We start from the raw sequence: 23,331 nt of genomic DNA, 5'->3' as shown, positions 1-23,331 counted from the left end.
GGTCATACAGCTGAATAGAAGGAAATTTATACCATCCATTCCTCCAAGTAGATTTAACTGCTCAACTGCTTACTTAATGTGCAGAGTTTATGTGTGGTATGCTCTACAATTCATTTTGTATTTGAATTCCTGTAGGAGGTATATTCAAATAGAGATTTTCTTTTTAAACACACACAGAATGCTTACCGAAAATTCCAATTGAATCTAGTTTTAGATATATTAATAGTTTCATCAATGTATGTAGGTAAATAATTGATGATTAGAGTATGTAAAAAGGAACACTGGCTATTTTGATATATGCTCCTGTTTCTTTCCTGAATTTTTATTTGGTTAAATTACAGTTAAATTACCTCAAATCTCCCCAGCACTACTGAAAAATGGGTAAATGGCTTTTAATATCATAGTATCTGTGTTTCATCCTTTTCCTAATCACCATCAACATCAAAAATTTGCTGAGTAAATAAATGAATTAGTGGATAAATCTAGGCATCCAGAGAATGTTGCTTAGTTACTGAGGAATATGATAAAGTTATTACTAACAATTCTTAATTATTTATTGAGTATTTACTTCATGTCAGATGTTTTACTTTGAGACACTACCAGCTTGGCTGAAAATTCTACTAGGTCTCTTTCCTTTTAATTATGTTTCAAAGGACATTTTTCTTAACATCAATATGTAGCAATTTAATATAAATATAGTAAATTTTATACAAGTTACATAATAAATTTTACAGTAAATTCATAGGAATGAACACTCTTGCTTCATACTAATCTGGAATAAATCCACTATTATTCATAAATTGCATTGCACACTAATACAATAACAGATTGTTACTCAATAATAATTTTTCTGCTGTTCAGTCTCCAAGTTGTCCTTAAACTTGGTAACTGCTATGGCACAATCTGATATCTTTCACACAATCTATATTCTCTCATTTTCTCTATATTTAAAAAAATCTTATAAATGCAGAATTATTTAAATTTTTCTACAAATAAGCAGATTTCTTTGGGGATAATTATCTTTACTCTTTTCTCTATACCAGTGCTGTTCAATAGAAATGTAATGTGAACTACATATACAATTTAAAATTTCTTACAGCCACATTTTTTAAAGCATAAAGGACAGATGAAATCAAATTTTTATTTATAATTCATTTTATAAATAAAATTTAATTCTATTTTTATTTCTTTTAAACCAATAGATCCAAAATATTATCATTTTAACATGTAATCAATATTATTATTAATGAGAGATTTTCCATTCTTTTTTTTGCATTAAGTCTTTGAAATCTGAATATTATGTTACAGTGATAGCACATCTCCATTAGTATTAACCATATTTCAAGTGCTAAATAGCCACATCTGACTAATGGCGTATATTGGAGAGTGTAGCTGTGTGCTCTCAGTCTTATGCTGCTTTTTCTTTTTGTTGTTGAAATGTTTCTTCAACCACATTCTTTATTGTTTCATATAGTACTCATCCCAAATATATAACTTTGTATCATAGATTGACCTGAATTGAATATCTGCCTATCAAACTTCCTACTATTTGAACCATCAAACGTACCTTCTCAAGTGCTTGACCTCTGCTCCCCAAATGAGCTTTGAGTTCTTATTGTCCAGCAAAAAGACATATGCGCAACTATTTAGCTATAGTCCTTTATCAAAAGCATGATATCCACCACTGTTCTTGAAGTCGCTAAACCTGGAAGGATGGCTTGTTACACTGCCTCTATCCGATAACAAATGCCAAACTATTATTTAAAAGTTTTTTTTTTTGATGATTTAACATTTCCTAATAGAGAAAATAATTGTTAACTTTTTAAAATCATTTACACGTTCGACAGCTTCCTGGATCTAACGCTTCTGAGAGTGTTGATTGAATAAAGAGCAACAGATACATATGTGTATAAGTAACATAGCAGCTTACTTGAGAGATTTTGCTTTGAGACCATAGGTATCAACACAAATTGTCCCCAAAAGAGCGCTGATTCCTCAATATTGAACTATTTGTTCATGGTTAGTTCAATAGCCACATAATAGCCCAAGCTATCTTCATCACTAGCTGGACCACTGCAACCTTCCAACTAGATTCCCCACAACCACCTCATTCATTCTCCTTATTGTACCTATTGTCATCATTTTATTTTATTATATATATATATATTTTAAATTAATTAATTTATCTTGGCTGCGTTGGGTCTTTGTTGCTGTGTGCAGGCTTTCTCTGGTTGTGGCGAGCAGGGGCTACTCTTCGTTGCAGTGTGTGGGCTTCTCGTTGCAGCGGCTTCTCTTGTTGCAGAGCACGGGCTCTAGGCGCACAGGTTTCAGTAGTTGCAGCACGTGGGCTCAGTAGTTGTGGCGCATGGGCTTAGTTGCTCCGCGGCACGTGGGATCTTCCCGGACCAGGGCTCGAACCCTTGTCCCCTGCATTGGCAGGCGGATTCTTAACCACTGCGCCACCAGGGAAGCCCTGTCATCATTTTAAATCACTGAACTGATTCTGTTTTAAGCACTTTTGAGATTAAAATTCTTTAATGGCTTAACATTCAAAATTCTGTGAGTGGCTAGGGAGGTGTAAAACTAGGCTCTACCTCTTCAAACTCATCTTGTCTCATTTCCAACCTGGCTCCCTGTGCTTCTTTAGTTTCCTTTGGTAAATCTAGCTCCTTGCCACCTGAGCTAGTCCCCTGCCTGTAGTCCCATCTGGCAGATTTTACAGATCTCAGCCAAAATTTCATTTCCTCAAAGAATAATTCCCTGTCCCCCTTGATGAGAGTGGTCTTCTTATTGGTGGATTCATTACAGTTATAATTAAAGAGTTAATTATGTGAGTAAGCAGCTGTAGAATATCTGCCTTTTTCATTAGTCTGTAAGTTCCACTTGGGAAGGAACAGTGTCTACCTTATTACTCTTCATGTTCTGAATGCCTAGCTATTTCATAGTAAATACAACATTATAGCATAAAGATTAAGAGCTTGGCATCTAAAGTCAAGATTCCAGAGTTAGAGAATGATATTTTGGGGCAAGTGGCCCAATATCTCCAAACTTCAATTCCTTAATCTATACAGTAGGGATAAGAAAGGTACCATTTTATAAAGCTATTGTTAAGATTAAATAAGATAATTCGTGTAAAGTGCTTACACTGTTATTTCCTTATGGAAAAAGGCTCAGTGTACTTGAATGATTGTGTAGGTGATGATTTTTGTTAAACCACATACTTCCTCTGTGTTTTATTCCCTTGCACAAGCAAGTAACATTTTTATACTAGAACTTCCCACGTGTTTTATTAAAGGGAAAGAATGAACTATTTTGGCCAAAAAAATTGATATAGTTCTCTTAACAATTATAGTTTTAAATGTAAATTATAAAGACATGCTTTGGTTTATGCTTTGCAGCTTCCTGTAAGCTTCAGTTATATGACTCAACATGTGTAAGTGCAATTTATTTCTAGGACACTTATAAGGTCAAGTGTTGGGATTGGCCAGTCTGGTATGCCATAGTCACCGAAGAGGTGCCTCCCTGTGAAGCCTTTTGGTGCCCTGCCAGCCAGCGTTCCCCTGTCAAGGCTCAGATCTTATTTAATACCCTCCCCCTCACTTCTACAGCACCTTTATTTATGTATGCTAGGAAAATTTTGAGAAATGAGTCTTAGCCAAATATATATTAATTACATGTCTTAAAAGTATTCCGGTTTCCATAGGACCCAATCAAGTGTCTGGAGGACAAAGATGGCATTCCCAGCCACTCAACAACTATTTTTTGATCACATCATTGGATAAAATATTAGAGGTTATTTAACTGATTGTGTGAATAAATGGAGAATAATTGACTAACAAATGCTAATATTCTGGCAATACTGCATTGTGAGAAGTAATATAGCATCATGGTTAATTAACAGCACTGGCCTCTATAGTGATGCAGCTTTGGAGTTATTCCCCCCCCCCCAAAAAGTGGGTCTACCACTTCAGGAAGTTATTAACTTTTCAAAGATTCAGTCTCTTATGTGTAAAATGGAGGCCACATGGAGTTCATCTTCAGGACTATTAGGAGAATCCAACAAGATAATGTATAGAAAGCACTTAGTGTAATGCCTGGCAAATGTTAAGTGTTTCAAAATAATAGGTAGAGATGATTTCTATTTTTAATGTTATTCAGATAAATATATCAAAATCTCAAGAGGGCAAGAAAATAGGACTTATGATTAAATATGACTTTGCATATGTCATTTAATGTCTTGGAATACTTAATTCCTATGTAAATTAAGTTTCTACTTTTCCATATGGGAATTTGTTCATGAATAAAATTTCAAGCAGTAATCTTTATATAGCATTTTATAAAAATATTCATTAACCTCTTTCTATGTAACTGGCATTATGTTAAATCTTTTTAATGCATTATCTCATAACAACTCAATAATAAAGGTACTAACATTATCTCAATTTCACAGAGAGGAAAATTTGGATTAGAGTGATTAATTAACTTGTCTACGGATATAAAGATAATAATGGAGCTAGGAGCCAAACTTAAACAGTGTGACTTCAAGGCCCATGTGCTGGGCTATGCAAATATGATTCATGTACATCTTTGGTCTCCGTAACAGAAGATGGGGTAGGCAGAAAAGAGTGTCACCATTTTGTAGAAAAGGAAATTGCTGGAATCAGTGATAAATGATGTTTTCGGGGTCACATGGCTAATCAGTTGTGGAGCTAGATCTGGAACTTCCAATGGCTAATGCTAACATGAGCATTTATACATAGCCATTCCTTGTTACCTCTCAAAAATAAAAAGGAAGGTAATTATAGCTGTGAAAGCACTTTGAATAGAACATGAAGTGGTTCAGAAATGAGAGTGATTTTTGTTATGATTATCTTTTTAACTATTGGTATTATCCTTGATGTCCTTGAAAGGAAGGCCTAACAGAACTAGTTCATTTCACTAAGTCAAATGTATCCATCTAACACCATATTGGTGTGCAGGACGCATTGGTTGGAACCAACGCTGAAAGGACTAGATCTGGAGGATGGAACTTAAAAAGTGTGAAATGTTCAGCCTCATGTAGGAAATCTCAGGTCTGAAGATAAACGAAAGGCCTTTTCTTACAAAGAATAGTGACTTTCCAAAATTTCTGATTCTACTAAATATAGAAAGGAGGATTGTTATGCTGAGGGTTGGTTAATTCTCCAGTGTTGCAGGATAGGGCTTCATTGATATGAATTACATTGGGTAGGGTCAAATGTGTGACTCTGCTCCTTAAAGTGCTGTGACTATGGAAAAGCTATAACAGCACATCTATCAACAGATTGTCAGATAAATACCAACCAGGCTGCCAGACCTGGCTTTGCTCTGGGCCAACCTGGTTTTGACTCAGAACTTGGGTAGCCTGTTTCACATACTCACCCACATTCCTCTTCTGTCCTGACGTTACCCATCTCATACCCTGTCCCTGTTTCTGGTTCAGCCACTCCTTTCTGTTGCTCTGGTGATTTTGCTTTAGTGTCCCTGTTTACTATAAAAATGTATTAAATTCTGGCCTTACCCACTGTACAGAGCCTCAGAAATTCTTTAACAAGCAGGACCTTGCCCAACCAGGACAATCTACATTGGGTTTCCTCATCTATATCTTTAGGGGGAACAAAACAAAGAAGTAACAAGGGCTGGAATTTGGATTCAGGTAACTCTGGGCTCAAGATCCAGATTTGATTCTAATTCTTAAATATTTGACCTTAGCTAGTATTTAAGTCTTCTGAGCATCAGTGGTATTCCTTAAAATAAGATAAGCATGGTACCTGTATCACAGAGATGTGGGCAGAGATAGATGGCTTTGGCCTTGCCTTTGATAAATGCTAAACAAGTTAACCAGTGCCAAATAATGTTAGTTATTTTTATTACATCCCTGTTGGGTTGAAATTCCCCAGCATATTTTCAACTCAATATAAATTTAAAGGGTAAGAACCATGTTTTCCTTGTTTCATCAGATATCTCCAGCCTCTAGCAAACAAAAGGTGCAGAGTAAATTTTTTTATATTAACAACTGGTAAGGATTACAAAGACACCCTATCACCAAGGAGACTGTGACTCCCCAAGTCCTGTGCAAAGTGGGCTTATAGTGGAACTGAAAAATGGTTCCATGTTAAAGTGTTCTCCCCTCTAGAAGCTGCTAGTTCAGATTCCTGAACATGAAATACAAAATCAAAGTAAAAGTATTAAATTGATATGATTGGTGAGAATGATGGCGATGTACCTTGAGACTCCTACTGAAAATAAATTATAAATTAAGATAGAATATTTTTAAGATGTAGGAATAAAAACAAGAAAACCCTACCTGATTACGAAATACAATGTTGTAGGGGGCAGTGACCCAGATAGCAGAGTAGGAAGACCCTGAGCTCTACTCTTCCCATGGGCAAAATACAACTATTTATAGAACAACTGTCAATGATAATGACCTGAAAACTACCAGGAAATATTTTCCACAAATAAAGATATAAAAAAGGAACAAGACAGGAAGGAGGGGTGAAGATGCAGTATAGTCAAGGCCTGCACCCCTGGGTAGAGGACCCATTTAAAAATACACTTAAAAATATATTAAGAGTGTAAATCTCACATTGTGTCCTTACTACAATAATGAGAAAGAAAGAAAAAAGAAAGAAAGAAAGAAAGAAAAAGAAAGAAAGAAAGAAAGAAAGGAAGGAGGAAGAAAGGAAGAAAGAAAGAAATGCAAAATTGACTCTTAGATAAACACTGAGAGAATGGAGCATTAGCGATCTGCAAAACAAGAAATATACAAGGAAGTTCATCATGACAAGAGAAATAAGACACAGGGAAATAATGGAAATAAGAAGCTGGGTTTCTCAAGCTTCTAACCAGAGATACAATAATAATAATGATATTAATAATAATTTATTATTAATAATAATAGTAGTAGTTTATTACCATTGTGGATAACAAATTACCACAAATTTAGTTGTTTAAAACAACATATATTTATTATCTCACTTTCCATGGGTCAGTAGTCCAAGCATGGCATAGCTAGGTCCTCTGTTCAGGGTCTCACCAGGCTGCAATCCAGGTGTTAGACAGGCTGCTTTCTCAACTGGAGGCTGTACTAGCAAAGAATGGGTTTCCAAGCTCATCCAGGTTTTAGGCAGAATTAATTTTCTCATAGGTGTATGACTGATAGTCCCAATCTTTTGCAGGTTATCAGCTGGAGGCCACCTGCAGATCCTAGAAGTCACACACAGTTCCTTCCCATGTGGGTTTCCTCAACATATCTGTTTGCCTTTTCAAGCCAACAAGGAGAATCTCTTGCTCCAGTCTGCTAAGACGGTTTCTTACATAATAGAATGTAATCAGTGGGTGACATCCCATCACCTTTGCCAATTCTCTTGTCTAGAAGCAAGTCTCAGGTCCCTCCCACACTCAAGGGGAGAGGATTACACAAATTCATGGACACTGGGAGGTGAAAATTATTGGAGGGGTCACCTTAGGGTCTGTGCGCCACATTCTTATGACAAAAACCTGCTTCCTTAGAGAAAGGAAAGTGTATTTAATTTTGCAAACATCCCTCCATCAATCTAATTAGGTCTTGGTAAACTTCATAGGGTGCATCCTGTCCAAGGTAAAAATCCACATGATTGTAGTGTGGAATCAACTTGAAATAGATAAGCCTGGTAATTTTAGGAAGTAAATTCTCAACATCTTTGAGATCAGCCACAGGGTCCTGTCCACCACTCCACACTGCTGTTGGAACTTCCATCTTAGAAACGTTGTATAAGGGAGGTATATGCTAAATAAAAATGAAGAGAGAGAAAAATAGTTTTCACAGAAAACCACACTATAGAAATAACGTTAACTGTCAGTTGTTAAGCAAGTTCTTCAAATGCTAAAAATGTGCAATTAGGACATACTTAATGATATATAAACATTAACATGTTAAAAATACTTGAAAGTACTTTTGTGCAATAATATGAATTGTGGATTTAAAAAAGACAACCATTATATTCCTGATTTTCACTTTTGGGAAAAAGAAAAGGATCCCAGAGGAAGAGAGGCTCTCATTTCTATGGGGGACCATCTTTCTAGTAGCACTTGGGTTGAGAGTGTATCCATTTCAAACAAAATATTGGATAGAATAAATATAAATACCCCTTCTTTTTTTTTTTTTTTTTTTTTTTTCTTGCGTTATGAGAGCCTCTCACTGTTGTGGCCTCTCCCATTTGCGGAGCACAGGCTCCGGACGCGCAGGCTCAGCGGCCATGGCTCACGGGCCCAGCCGCTCTGCGGCATGTGGGATCTTCCCGAAACGGGGCACGAACCCGCGTCTCCTGCATCGGCAGGCGGACTCTCAAGCACTGCGCCACCAGGGAAGCCCTAAATACCCCTTCTTATATGCAGAAATCTGGGCTCAGGGGAGTTAGTAACACTTGAGAAGACTCTTTAGGGGGCATTGAGACTAATGTACAAAAAAGACATTTGAAAATAATGTTAAAAAGGAGCCAGCCCGTTACAGAGAAATAGAGTGGCTATGATGCTAATCCCCTGGCAAGTTTCCCTTCTTTCTGGTAACACGACGTTTCTTGTGCTGATTCAACAAATCCCAAAACCCCAGTTCCAGAGTGGTCCAGGGTGATCAGTCCTGGTCAATTAGTCCTTCATTCTTCTGGCCGCAGCATAATTGTATGAGCGATGGGCACATTACTAAAATTTGGTCAGAGTTCTCTCGGGAACTTTTTACCAGAGCTATTGAGAAAATATTGCCATTTTCTTTGCGTTTGCAGTTAAAAAAAGCTACATGAGCTAGGTGCACACCGTTACCATTGTACTACTATCTTGGAAATAGCCTAAGAATGGAAACAGCATATGCAAGCAGAATTGAAAGAGACTGAGAGGGAGAGAGAAAGAGAGAGCCTGAGGAAGGTATGTAAGTTCCTGGCTATTGTGCGTTTACCACTATACCTTTTATTTCAGTAAAACTAAAACATTTTTTTTTAAATATAAAATAAAGTTGATTTCTACTACTTACAATGGAAAGAGTTGCATATTCTATGGACTAAATTGTGTTCCTCTCAAATTCATATGCTGAAACCCTAACCCCAAGATGATTGTATTTGGAGACAAGGCTTTTAGGAAGTAATTAAGGTTAAATGAGGTCATAAGGTTTGGGTCCCAATCCAATAGGATTTGTGGCCTTATAAGAAGGGGAAGAGAGAGAGATTAATGTCTCTCTCTCTCGTCAACCACATAGAGGAAAGGCTATGTGGATACACATGAGGAAGGTGGCTTTCTGCAGTCCAGGAAGAGAACCCTCACTAGGACCTGACTGTGCTGGCACATTGATCTCAGACTTCCAGTTTCCAGAACTCTTAGAAATAAATTTCTGTTGTTTAAGCCACTCAGTCTACGGGACTTTTTATGGTAGCCCAAGGAGATTAATACACCGTAGTTAATTTTGGCAGCAAGACTAGGAAGAAAAGGTAACATGGACCAGGTTATAAATCCTTAGGAAACAGTAACATTGGCCAGGGAAAGGTTTCTAAGAGTGCATTTATGGTAGCACTGAAATTGCTTTTTTAAAAATTTTCAAATTTCCTTCCTACCCTTGATTTGTAAAACCCATGTATCTTTGATGACTATTTGTCTAATTTAAGCTCAGTCTATCAACAAGAGGCCAAAGCCATCATTGGATTTCCTTACATACTGAAAAAATAATAATAACAACGACACCTATTTGCTTTAATATAGAGTTTTTGCTCCAAAAGTTTTCATGTATAATATCAAGAAATATTTTGACATATCATTAACTGGCAGATAGGACTGCTTCTCCCTTAAGGTGATATTCCTGTCTGGAATATCTCTAATAATTCATGTACTTTTAAAAAATGACTAGTAAATGACATCCCAAAGAATTATTAGGAAAATGTTAGTTCATTTTATGAGAGACAGTTAAGAAGCCAGAGAATATACTCCAGAAACAAAATTATGTATCTTTAATTCTTTCTTTAAAATATGGTCTTGGGCTTCCCTGGCGGCGCAGTGGTTGAGAGTCCGCCTGCCGATGCAGGGGACATGGGTTCGTGCCCCGGTCCGGGAAGATCCCACATGCTGCGGAGCGACTGGGCCCGTGAGCCATGGCCGCTGAGCCTGCATGTCCGGAGCCTGTGCTCCGCAACGGGAGAGGCCACAACAGTGAGAGGCCCGCGTATCGCAAAAAAAAAAAAAAGAAAAAAGAAAAAAAAATATGGTCTTAATTAAGTGCTGAGAATTTCTATTTTTTGAAAAGGAATAAGTGTAGTGGAAGAAGAATGGACTTTTGATCCAGGAACTCCTGTGTCGTATTCTGGTTCTCTACAAGCTAAATAATTTTGACAATTTACCTAAAACTCTCTGAGCTTCTGGAAAAATAGAGACAATAATATTTACCTTGGAAGGTCATTCTGAGGATCAAAAATAATGTTATGGCACATGGTAAGAACCCAATAAACAACATCTGATCTATACAAAATATCTGGCATAGTGAATGGGGCCTAGTAGGTGCTTGATGAGTAGATACTATTTTTTAAATTCATTTGCAATATGCAATTGTTTGATTATTGTTGATATTATACCTGGTGGAAGTGCCTCATGTTCTGATCAGGGTTTCCCCAATCAAAAGCTTGGAACTGACCAGAATTAACAGCCTATAATAAGATAAAAATAATAAACATGTTAAAATGATGCAAGAAAACAACATACATTTAAAGACAGTTAACAAAAAATTTACAAAATGGTTTGACATAATGTCCCACTCTTTAGCACATGAGCTAAAAGTCAATAAAGTTTAATAAGTCAAATAATAAAAATGATAAAAATTGATACTAATTCACGGAACTGACTTACAATCCTTTCTTCCCCTCTATACTTTTCCAACAAAAATCCTCAAGCAGTGATGGCTTTAAATATTACAATGTTGTATACATAGAAAATGTTTGAAAGATGCTAAATTGAATGATTCTTGAATACCCTGGCTTCAGGAATTTATATATATATATTTTTTAAAGGCACCAACTATACATTTCCTACATTAAAAAATGACTGCTATTATTATTTAAAAACTTTATGCTGTATCATCCTTGTCAGATGGTCTATGATATTATGATTATATTCCTTATTCTTAAACATTTTTGTTACTTTTGAAAGGAATGCTCACTAAAGAACACCCTCAGGGCTTTCTGAGGTATAGCCTCTGTCTGTCTGTCTCCTGTCTATAGAGCCAAGCAGCCCGCCATGTTGTCAGTAATATGGCCATGGACTGAGTGTCTGAGACAGCGTATGTAACCTGTTTTCATTTTAAATTTTAGACTTCAGATATTAGAGTAGAAGCATTAATACTTCTAGGGGATCCTTTTTCTGTTATTTGCTACCCATTTTGGATTGAGGAGACAGATAATTTTTACCTCTACCTCAAGCACTTCATTAAATTATTCTCAGACTACTCCAAGGATTTTTTTTTTCCCTTAACTTGAATCTCAGATTTTTTTTTCACATTGATTTCGTTCTGATTTTTTGTTTGAAATGGTTCCCATCGTGATTTATATTGACAGAGGCAGTAGTCTGCAGCTGTTGAAATTCTGTAGGTTTTCAGCAATGAGAGGCAATAGAGTGTACAAGTTAGGAACTTGGGTTCTAGCATCAAACAGACCTTGTTTGAATCCAAGCTTAATGGATTATTAAGTCTGTGATCCAGGCAAGATATGTATCTTCTCTAAACCTATTGTCTCATCTGTGCAATGGAAATGACAATAACGTTCTTCTTATAGGGCTGTGAAGATTAAATATGGTAATGCATAAAAAGCATGTAGCACCTGGGAATGGTCAAGAAATCACTCTTTTTATTAATATTACTACCATCATCACTGTCATCATCATCCGTGCCTTAGCTCTCTACATAACTTATGACCAAATGTTTTATCTCCCCACGCCCAGTTATTTCTATTCTGAAGAGAACTTTCTGTCAAAGGAGAAGAGATATCTTTAAGAAGAGTCAGCTGTGAGATGTGTAAGGGGTTGGTTATGACATCTGTAGAATGGGAATATCAATGCCTTCATTGAAAGATTGTTATGAGAATTCATAAGAAAGAATGAGACAGAATTAAATCGTATATTTGGACAACAAGGACACATAGTAAGTGCTCAATAAATGTGAAATTGAAGTTGTATTTCCTGGAAAGGCATGCCTATCAGAGTCTACCTGTCTCCTCACCAGTAGGAGGCTCTGTGTCCAGAATATCTTTCTTCCTGTAGGAACTTGAAGGCTTATCTTCTGGGGGTGGAACTCTTCAAAGAATTTCAGAAATCCTCAACTAGTATTTCAGACTATCTATAGCAATGATTCTCAACTTTAAAGCATGGAACAAATTTATCAGGGTGTAGGTTAAAATTCAAATTCCTAGGGATCTCAGATCCCTATTAAATGTTTTAAAGTATTTAAAACTCAAAATGTGTAATTAAATATTAAAACTTTGGGAAGACCTTGCCCCCCATACACACACTCATACATACTTGGCTCAGAAAGCTATACCAACAGAATCTGACTTGCCAAATATTGAGTAATATAGTAACAAAAAAAAAACATAACCCTTAAACTGAGAGTAAAAACAGAAACCATCTATTTTAATCCCTCTCTAACATTTAATTTCCTCTGAATTAAGCAATATTTCCACACTCTGAAATCGCCCATATCCCAATTAGAGGATAAACAGATCTTTTTGGAATAGCCTGTATCATGTTATATAAAGCTCTATTAGAGCTAATGATTTTGCAAAAGAGGAAACACAAGCTTTTCCTAAAAAAGGCAATTCTGAGTAATCTAAAGGTCAGAATTTAGTCAGAATACCTGGGAACCCAAACACCAGATACAGAGAATAGAGAGTAAAGATGGGAGTAAAGGAAATCAACATGAGTAGATGCTGATTCCAGCAACATCCACCTGACAGTAGCAGAACCTGCAAAACCCTGCAGTGAGCTCTCTTGGGAGTGCTCCTCAGGGATCTTGCAGAGATATGTGCGTGTCATATCAGGAACAGGGAGCATGTACCTGGGCCCAGTGCAGCATATTCTGAACAGATGTTCCCGCATGGCTTTGTGACAAATAAACGTCTAAGCGACTCTGCAAAGTAAAAAGATTCTTACCTGAAGGCTAATCATATAATCACACAGCAAGTAAATCTGAGTATTTTTTTTCTCTCTCTTTCTCTCCTCTCTCTCTCAAGGAATAAACATGTACCATACCCTCTAAAGACATATTAACCAAAGAAGAAGCCTGTCTTTAAGAACTTTTTTCTCCCTCATTTCCATACTTCTGTCCTGGGCAGTATCTTTGTAAAGCCCACAGAGGGCATCCTGCTGGTCAAAGACACAAGGTGATGTACCTTTTCTTTCCAGCCTCACCTCAGACAGGTCCAAGAATATAGACAGTCAAGAGGTAAAATCCCCAGTGATCTCCTTCACCCTGTGATAAGTTCTAAGGGACATTCCCAGAAAGTTGTTCATCATGAAAGATTGAGAACAGATCTGAATGTTTTATCACGCCTTCTTAAAAATTTGGTAAATGTTCTGCAGGACTCTTTGACAGTCTGTGGGACATAATCCATCCAGTATTTAAACCTCTATTAATGATTAGATTTCTTTTTGAATCAAAAAAATCTTGATTTTTAAATATTTCCAACAGCATTTTATTTGCTTTAGTATACAAAAGAGTTATTTTCCACCAGAGAGAGTATCTGAAACATCTTGGAGCTTTAAAAAATATAGCTACTTATGAGCTACCCAAACCTATGAAACAATACCAAAATCTCTAGGGTTGAGTTCTGGGCATGTGTAAATTTTGAAAGCTCTATAAACTCTACTTATGTATCCCTGGTTATGCTCCACTAAAGTAAACATCCTTGCAGGCACTGTAATATTCTATAATCCAGTCCACAACAGCGAGAGAAAAAGGGCAATCTGACTATATAAATGTACAATGAGGGCATCCAACAAATGTTCTAGGATGTCATTTTGTGAAGTCTTTCTTTAGCAAATTCTTAGGCCATGTTGAGAGGGTGTTTTTTGAAATTGTCTCTATTGAGTTTGCTTAAAGGTCTTTTTCCTCAGCTCTACGTGGTACACTTCCATCTAAGCGAAAGGCAAGCATGATTTCCCTAGTAAATTGAGAAAGTAAGAAAGTCACGTGAAAGGTTTACCCCTTTGGATAAAAGACCTAAGTCGTTCACAAAATGACTATGTCCAAATCACCTATGAAAGTAGAAAATTGGTTAAAAATTAGATGGCTGGGCTCACTCCCTGAAATTCTACGTCAGTAGGTCTGAGATAGGGCTCAGGCATAGCAAGATAAATTTCAAAGCCATAGCCTAAGTGAAGGACTCTTTAATGGTGGCACTTTGTCCAACAACAAGAATTGGTGAGAATTTTCAGCAGCAGAGACATCTCAAATCCTCCTGTTAAAGCAGGTGGACTCTCAGCTTCGGTTGGAAGCCATAAATATGCTAGCTACATTCCAGGAGACAAAAAGGACACTTTGAAATGTGGTTTCCATGCAATTTAGAATGAACTCTCCTTACCTCTGTGCAACAAAACAACTGCTTTCCTGGATCTGACTACTTACACGTACCATGTTTAAGTTTTTTGGGTCAAATCCACTCCAAATAAATAGAAAGTTGCTGCAAATATGATGAAATATCTTCCGGTTGCACACCTTGGTGGCAATGAATCGGTCAAAAAATATGTGAGGATAGAACATCTTGTCACCAAACAACATCTGCAAGATCAATTTAAGACACCATCAAGCTTTTTCCCAAGATCTTTTACTTGGAGTGTTTTTTTGGGACTTCCCCTAAAAAACTAGTCCCCATAGGAAATTGGTAAGCCTTTGGAGTCAGGGTTGCCTTGGTTTGATTCTAGACTCTGTCTCTTATACCTTAGGAAAGTATTTAATTTCTATTATCCTGAATTTCTTCAACTATAAAATAGAAAATTAATATGCACTAAGTAGAACTGCTGTGTAGATAATAGGTCACATTTAAGACGCACTAGTGCAGAGGATAGTAGGCAAAATGGTGGAGTAGGAAGACCCTGAGTTCATTTCTCCCCACAGGCACCCTAAAATCACATGCTGTGATCTCAACTACTACACTATACTGTCCCTGATAAACTAGGGTGCACCAGAGAGAAATTTAACCTACTAGATTAAACCAATCAATCAATCAAATCAGCTCTTGCTGTATCTGTGACTGAGGAATGACATGAGATAAGCCTCTAAGTTAAAAATGAAGACAGCAGGGTAGAATGGCAGCAGAGTGAGCACCCTGAACCCTGTTGGTAAAATTGTACATCATCAGTAAACCTACATGTATACCTTGAGCATTCCTAGATGTTTGTAAAATGTTATTTGTCTCAAGCTGTCTTCTCTTGAAATCAATGGAAATAGGGCTAGTTTTAGTTACTACAGATTTAAACTTGGGGGAAAGTTGTCACATACCTTGATTATTTTTCTGGAAAGAGTTGTTAATTTTTTCATAGGACTTTGGGTGTATTTCACAGTGGTGACTGGAGCCAATGCAAAAAATATCTTAATCCTTTTAGCCAGCTCTGGATTAGTAGAGAATGCTATGAAAGCTGAAAGGGAAGAAGATACTAATTCATAGATTTAGAACAATTCTTAATTCATTTTAAATTATAGTAAAAGTAGTTATATTTAAAAAATAAAACAAAGAAACTCAGAGTAAGTACCATTTTTAGGGAAGGATTTTTAAATTTCTGAAGGTGGAACTGGCTAATTCAGAATAAAGTGAGTTTCCTGTCCCTGAAGGATGCAAATCTACTTAAAGAGAATGTTGCAGAAAGGGTTCAAACATACAGTGTGGGGCATGTCTAGGTAAACTCTAAGGGCCATTCTAGCTTGACGACAGTCTTTGGTATCAGACAAAACTGGGCTATAATTTTGGCTTCCCATTTGCTAGCTATGTGAAAACTTGGGCAACTTAACCTCCCCTGTATGAGTCTCAGTTTTCTCTATCTATAAATATGGAAAATAGAATCCTTATAGAATAATTCTTTTGAAGGTTAGATTATATATATATATATATATATACACACACATACACTTTCTAATTGGCTTTATCACCATTAGAAAGGATTCCTAACTTCAGCCATTTGTAAAATATGGATGACAATGCTCTCAAATAACTGGAGTAAATGCTGCTGGTATTGTCAAAGTCTCTAGCTGAACAGAGAACAGTGAAGAGAATGGAGTGTCTTATGGTACTGCCGACGTAGCCCACCCACACACATCTAGCCTATCCCAGCACCCACTGGGAACTAACTAAAAGTCACACTGGTTGTGACATATAATCACTGAGATTTGTAATCCTCTGCTTTTATTTTAGTGTCCCTCACTAGACTGTGAGCTCTTTAAGGGAAAGATGCATACCATATTTATTTATCTTTGGTTCCCCAGTATCTAACCTGGTGTCTGACAAGTGTTGTTGGGTACGCAAATGAATAAATAAATAATTGTCTCTCTTTCAGGCTTATCCATCAATCTCCAGATTTAGTCCTGGAGGGGAAATCCCTAAGTCATCCACACTTCATTTATTTACTCTTTAGATGCCAGTCAGACAAGATTGTTTCCCAGCTCAGAGTCCCCAAGCTAGAGACTGCACAGAAGGACCAAACACACCAGTGGTGGTGCCTTGGGAGTGGCCCACATAGTAGAGTCGCTCCTGTCCAGTTTTCTCTATGATAAAATTGATTGTGGCTGGAAGGTCATATTTAGCCATCTCATCCAAACTGCCAAAGAAAAAGAACAACAACATTGGAAAAAAACCCATCTCATTTTTAGGCTTGCAATACTTAACATATTCACTGCAGACCTAGATGTTTAGCTTTTGTTAAATGTAATACTGGAATCAATACGTGATATCATGTGTCTGTGCAACTTTTGAGGACACCATCTTGAGTGCAAGAATAACTTTGTTAAGAAACTGAAATCAGAAAAATCTGACTTGCAAAAGCCTCCAGAGGCTTTTCACTTAATTCTACAGCAGATTTACCAAGCTCCCTTGAAAAGAAAAATTACCTGGAATGCTTATTTTAAAAACAGAATAAAACAAAGAGACTTGCAGAGTTCAGCCCAGACATACTGAATCAAAATGTGCAGGGAAGAGGCCTGGTCATCTGCATATTTATCAAGCACTTCAGGTGCTTCTTTCCTGTATGTAGTTGGGAAAACACTCATCTAGGGAATCATGATGTTATTTGCAATTGTACCATGACACAACTGCCCTGGAATGTGGAATTAGGGAATGCAAATTGGCTTCCAGGAATGAGGCCAAGGAACAAACAGCTTTAGTGACCTTCAAGGAATGGTTCTTAGCTCCACTACAAGTGCGGGGTTTGCCTCTGTGATTCAGCTGGCCTAACTTCTAAGGAAGACAGCGTCCACAGGGGCTGCTGGCAACTCAGCTCCAGGGACAGATTTCAGCACCACCAGCCTATGGAGGGTAGAGTTCCTTTACTACTCAGTGAATTGGAGTGTCATCTGTGCTAAAGGGCTTGGCTCATCTTGGCTTATCATGAATGTCTGTTTCCCAGGATTTTCAACCAGAACCACCTTGTCTCTGGTCCCATTTCTTTTTTTTTTTTTTTCTGCGGTACGCGGGCCTCTCACTGCTGAGACCTCTCCCGTTGCGGAGCACAGGCTCCGGACGCGCAGGCTCAGCGGCCATGGCTCACGGGCCCAGCCGCTCCGCGGCATGTGGGATCTTCCCGGCCCGCGGCACGAACCCGTGTCCCCTGCATCGGCAGGCGGACTCTCAACCACTGCGCCACCAGGGAAGCCCTGGTCCCATTTCTTGATCAGTTTCATTTTTCCTCTTTAGTAAGGGTACCGAGTAAATTTCTGGGGTGCACACTGACAATATGGTAGTCCCGGAATTAACCTTTCTAAAGTTGACCTTTGCATCTTGATTTTTTTTTCTTGCGTATATACTTTACATACACACACGCCAAATGGAGTATTTAAAAGAACTCTCGATGCAATAATAAGGGCATTTCTTCAGAGCTTGTGAAGAAAACCTAAGTAGAAAAAGAAATGTCCATTTCCATCTTGTAGATTCCATAGCGTGCATTTGGACGGAAAGGGAAAATTCAAAGAGCAGTCATCCATATAAATGAGCAACGTACACACGTTATTCATTGGTAGTATTCTCCTTACCTGAAGGCCCAGTATTCTGGTGATGTGGTTGATAATTTCACATGTCTTCTGGACCAGATGTTTCCCCGGCTGTTCCCCATCCATACATCATAACCAACATCTGCCAGAAGGAAAGCCAAGCTGTTGTTGGGCAGGTTGCAAATCCAGTTACTGGCAGATGCAATTAAGCCATGCTGCAGATACACAGCAGGCTTTGCAGCTGCAAAATACAAGTAACAGGAGTTTTTTATATGAACTTCCTTGGTGCTTACAAGAAAATTCTTTTTCCTGACTCCCTGCAATACAGAAGGAAAGTTAAGAGATGAAATGTGGCACCAGGCAAGCCGAGGTTCTAGGGTTTTGAACTATTTCTGAAGCTGGGCGAGTTATTTATCTTCTCTATGTCTTGTTTTTCTCTTTGCAAAATCGGAATTATGTGCAGTGTATTGTATTGTTATACAGCTATTGGAGTCAGATTGCCCTGATTTAAAATCGCTTCTGCCACATGTTAACTTCTTTGTGCCTTAGTTAACTTATTTTATAATGGGGAATAATAAAAATTGCTATCTTATAGTGTAGTTATAAGAATTAAATTAGAATTAAAATACACAAAATTCTGTCCAGCACAATAAATATCTGCTCTACAATTATTCACATTAATGACATTTTATTTCTCAAAAAGCATCTGGTGACAAAACTAAGCTTTTTCCAAGATAATAACAAAGACAATAAAAATGCCATTTATTGAATGTTTCCTGAATGCCTGGCATTATGCTAGTTAATTTGCATTGTCAGAAAGCAAAATGCAAGGTTTTAAGTGAAATTTACACAAGGTAAAATTGTTAATTTGACGTAAAAATCCTACTCACAAGTAGAATTGGAACAATTTGACTAAAGAAAGAGAAAAAAAGAAGGAAACGGGGAAGTGGTGCTGAAAACATAGAGAAGAGAAAGAGAAGTGACTAGGATATTTCTGTCTTTTATAAATGGTCTGTGATGCTGTGTTGGTACCCCAGGACTTTCCCTTAGGTCACCTTTGGAGCTAGACCAGTTTCCTGGGATTGAGTAGGCTAGATTGGCCTCTCAGAAAGCCTCAGCTGTCTGGAAGTGAGGATAAAGTTTATATCCATTAATCCATCTTTTGAGGAAAAAGAGAAAGAAGAGGTGTTACTAGTTCTGCTAAATTACAGCCAAAGAGCTGTCATAATCCATAGCCCCTTTCTAATCTGAGCCCTTAGGCAGCTTCTCATTGCAGAGACAGCTTTCATCGCATGCCTTTTGGCAGCTACCTGGCAGAACTGATAAGATAAAAGTTTGGGGAAACAAAGTTCTTGTGAGTATTTCCAAAGGTAATGGAGTTATTTTAGGGGATGGTCAGTTCTATAAAGTGAACAGCACCGTTCCACCTCTCTCTCTTTTTTAAAATCTAGATTGTCTCTTTAAATAACTAACCCTTCTGATATTGGAAATTTTGGTTATACAATGCTCCAAAGAACAAAAGGAGCTAAGAAATGAGAGAAGAAAGCAAACAGTTCTTGCCAAGTGGATTCCTCTCTTCTCTATCGATATCAACCTATATTGTAGGGAGCTAGAAATGGCTCTAACTGCATTGAAGTATAGAACTAATAGGGTTAGATTTACTTTAAAAAATAAAATCCCAGTGACTTGCATAGAGAACTAATTACAAATGAAATAATCCCAGTTAGAAAGCTGTTGTAGTAGCTGGAGCACAAGATAATGGTGAAGTCGAAGCCTGGACTTGAGCAATATTGAAGCTGAGAGTTTTCAGATTAGAGAGAAGTTTGGAAGGCAAAATTGATAGGTCTTGGTTACTGGCTGGGTATAGGAAGTGTGGGAGAGGAAAGTACCAAAATGACCCTAGAGTTTTGGTTTTTAAGCCTGGAAAGTGGTATCTCTAGAGTAAGACCAAGTTTTCTTTTGTTTCTGTGTTTGTTTGGAAAGAGGACAAAGTGATGGAGGAAAGGAAAGAGTAAATAGTGTATGTGAAAATGCTTTCAAAACTCCGAAGTGTTACGCAAATGAAATAGTAGAGGTGGTGGTGATGATTTGCCTCCACTTATGTAAGAGAATAGGCTGTATTTCAGAATAAAAGCTGCCCTGCTGCTATCATCGCATCCAGGAATCTCTCCTTAGGCACTATTGCTTTCATAATGAAATAAATCCCACCTGTTCTTGGACATGCTCTTCCATGAGGAATCCTGTAAATTCCGAGAATATAACCATCTTTTGTCACAATGTCATATTTTTCATAAGGATAACCCCAGTAGGAAATAATCTGGCTCTAAAAAGAGGAAACGGAAAAGTATACCTCATGATGTAATCTCTTGACTTTTATACCCACATTTCAATATAGTACTTTAAGTCACAACCTACTGTTCATCTCTGTATTGGAACAGAATGTAGCAGGAAAATCACGATAACTTGAGGAGGGTTTTAAAAGGAGGATGCGTGCAAAGGCATGGGTAGGGTAAGGTGGTGGGTTTCCATACATGCTGGTTTTCTTGGCCTGGTATTATTAATGCACTCTAGTTCACTCTCCAAATGTTTGATGGAAAATGGCATGTTCATCTTACGAAGGAAACCATACGGCATTGTGCAGAACCCTGTGGCTAGTAACAAGTGAGTTGTTACCAACCTTAGATCTGAAGGGAGATGGGAGAAAGTGGTTACAAGACCCTGAATGAGAAAGTCAAATAAAGAGGGCCATATTGACAGGGGCTGTGACCTTTAGCAGAGGGAGACAGCTTGCCCAAGATGACCTTATGGACGGAACCAGGGCAGTAAACCATCTGGTCTCGCTCCTCTCCCACCTTCTGATCTCCTGCTCAATATGTCCATTGGCTGCACTGAACTGAAAACCAAAGGTCAAAGAAATTTAACAGACCTAGTTCTTACAGGGCAGAAAGAAAGGTGTAAAGACTAGAGAGTGGATCTAAAGGGGTAAAAACAGAAGATACCTCATCCACAGATATATAAGGAAGAGGGGAACTACCGTTTATTGGTCATCTTCCACATAGAAGATGGTTAACACCCCTTGTTTTATTATTTTTTTAATTAAAAAAAAATTTTTTTGCGTTATGCGGGCCTCTCACTGTTGTGGCCTCTCCCGTTGCGGAGCACAGGCTCCGGACGCGCAGGCTCAGCGGCCGTGGCTCACGGGCCCAGCCGCTCCGCGGCATGTGAGATCTTCGCGGACCGGGGTACGAACCCGCGTCCCCTGCATCGGCAGGCGGACTCTCAACCACTGCGCCACCAGGGAAGCCCTACACCTTGTTTTATTAATCCATATAACAGGTCTTTGAGATAGAATTATATCCATTTTATAGTTGAGAAAACTGAATTTCAGGGAGAATAATAATCTGTCCAAGACTGAACACTAGGAAGAGATAAAGACAAAATTTAAGTCAAAGTTAGTTTAGCACCAAAGCATATGCTTTTATGACAGGATTATGCATTTTCCCAGGCCGGGCACTTACTAGAGGTGTGCACATATTGTGCAGCTATATAAAGCACTGGTTATGAGAGCCCAGACTCTAGAGACAAGCTGTATGGAATTGAATTCCAGCTCTTCCTCTTATTAGCTATGCAGCTTTGGGCAAGTTACTTAACTTCTTTGTGCTTCATTTACTTGAACTGAAAAATAAAGATAATAATAGTATCTCTTCACAGATATGTTGTGACGATTATACACACAGTAAGTGCTCTATAAATGTTTATTATTCTTCTTTTCATTAGAGAATAGCCAAAAAGCAGCCATATGGTAGTGAAGGAAGAGGAAAATATTTTCATGGAATGTGAGCTCAGTAGTGTGGTAGAAGCTTAGGAGTACCTGCTGGATACTTTGGAGAGAGAAACAAGAAGAGACACTAATTAAAAAACATCGACAGGGGCTTCCCTGGTGGCGCAGTGGTTGGGGGTCCGCCTGCCGATGCGGGGGACGCGGGTTCGTGCCGCGGTCCGGGAGGATCCCACGTGTGTCACAGTTTATAAAGATTCACAAATTCCCTCTGAGAGAGAAAAATTAAATGTGGTGGTAAAGAAATGAATTCAAAACTAGGGTCAGAGAACAAATTTCAAAAATGCAGATATATTTTTGGTTGGGGAACCACGTCTTATTCTATACTTAAAAAAAAAAAAAAAAAAAATCGACAGTTCCATTCTTAAAAAACTTGGGTATGGGTGAGGACTTCAGGGTGCACAATGTACACAAGAAATTGTATATTTCCATTGGAATGAAGCATTTAGCAAACATTTGTCATTTGTTTTGTTTTTGTTTTTGTTTTTTGCCTAGATCTGTTCTGTTTCACTTTATTCCAGTCCACTTCTGGTATGAATTCCTGCATGTTAAGACGCTTTTGTTTATAAGCAACCCAAACCAAATCTGGCTTACTAAACTGAAAATGTACATGGATATAGTTCACAAATTAAAGGAACTGCTCTAGAAAGAGCCTCCGGAAGAGCTCAAGTATACTCCATAGAGATCATCAGTAGGAACTCATGAACCTTCTCTTCAGGAAACCACCATGAGATGGTAGCTCAAACTACCAGCAAAGGGAGTATTACTGCCCCAATTTGGGTCAGGTCTTTCAATTCTTTGGTTAGTTAGCTATGCCAAGGGACAAGGGAGGAAACACAGATTTAATCAGTTTAGAATTTTTAAAAACTAGACAGGCATACCAATTGCATCTAAAATGACAATAGCTTAATAATTCCTTCTCTTAGTTTTTTTCCTTAATGAGTGACTTACAATATTCATATTAGCTTCTGGATTTGTTGAGCTTCCTTCATTTTGACTACCATATATAGGTCCAAGAAGAAGCATCCAGCATGTTGCTGTTAAAAGCTGCCACATTTGGAATCTGACTGGGAAAGGAAATATTAATATATTTGTCATCAAAGAGAATTCTGCAAGTGAAACTCAGTGTAATCTTTCTATAACACTACTGAGAGAGGGAGTAGAAAGATGTTTCTAGGTTGTGTCTTAACAAGTAATATACTTAATTATTCAAGACTCATCCCATGAAAAATCTGAAATGGTGAATTTTTGGTAAGAAAAAAAAGAAAGAAGAAAGGGAAGA

General features: G+C 37.8%; 1 protein-coding gene across 1 annotated transcript; it reads right to left on the bottom strand.

Annotated features, from left to right (window-relative positions):
- Positions 1 to 7,549: 7,549 nt before the first annotated feature.
- On the bottom strand, positions 7,550 to 23,105 carry LIPK (lipase family member K). The gene is made up of 9 exons (XM_007470302.1): positions 23,001 to 23,105; positions 20,420 to 20,534; positions 18,254 to 18,452; positions 16,718 to 16,827; positions 15,518 to 15,654; positions 14,651 to 14,797; positions 13,076 to 13,147; positions 10,608 to 10,679; positions 7,550 to 7,789 (listed from the first exon to the last, which is right to left on the bottom strand). Exons 1-9 carry the CDS (start codon positions 23,103 to 23,105, stop codon positions 7,550 to 7,552), a joined length of 1,197 nt encoding a protein of 398 aa, XP_007470364.1.
- Positions 23,106 to 23,331: the final 226 nt, after the last annotated feature.

Source organism: Lipotes vexillifer, unplaced genomic scaffold (genome assembly GCF_000442215.2).
Source record: "Lipotes vexillifer unplaced genomic scaffold, Lipotes_vexillifer_v1.1 scaffold690, whole genome shotgun sequence".
NCBI lineage: Eukaryota > Metazoa > Chordata > Mammalia > Artiodactyla > Lipotidae > Lipotes > Lipotes vexillifer.
Note: the sequence above shows the minus strand (reverse complement) of the source record. Positions and strands in the feature narration are given on the sequence as shown.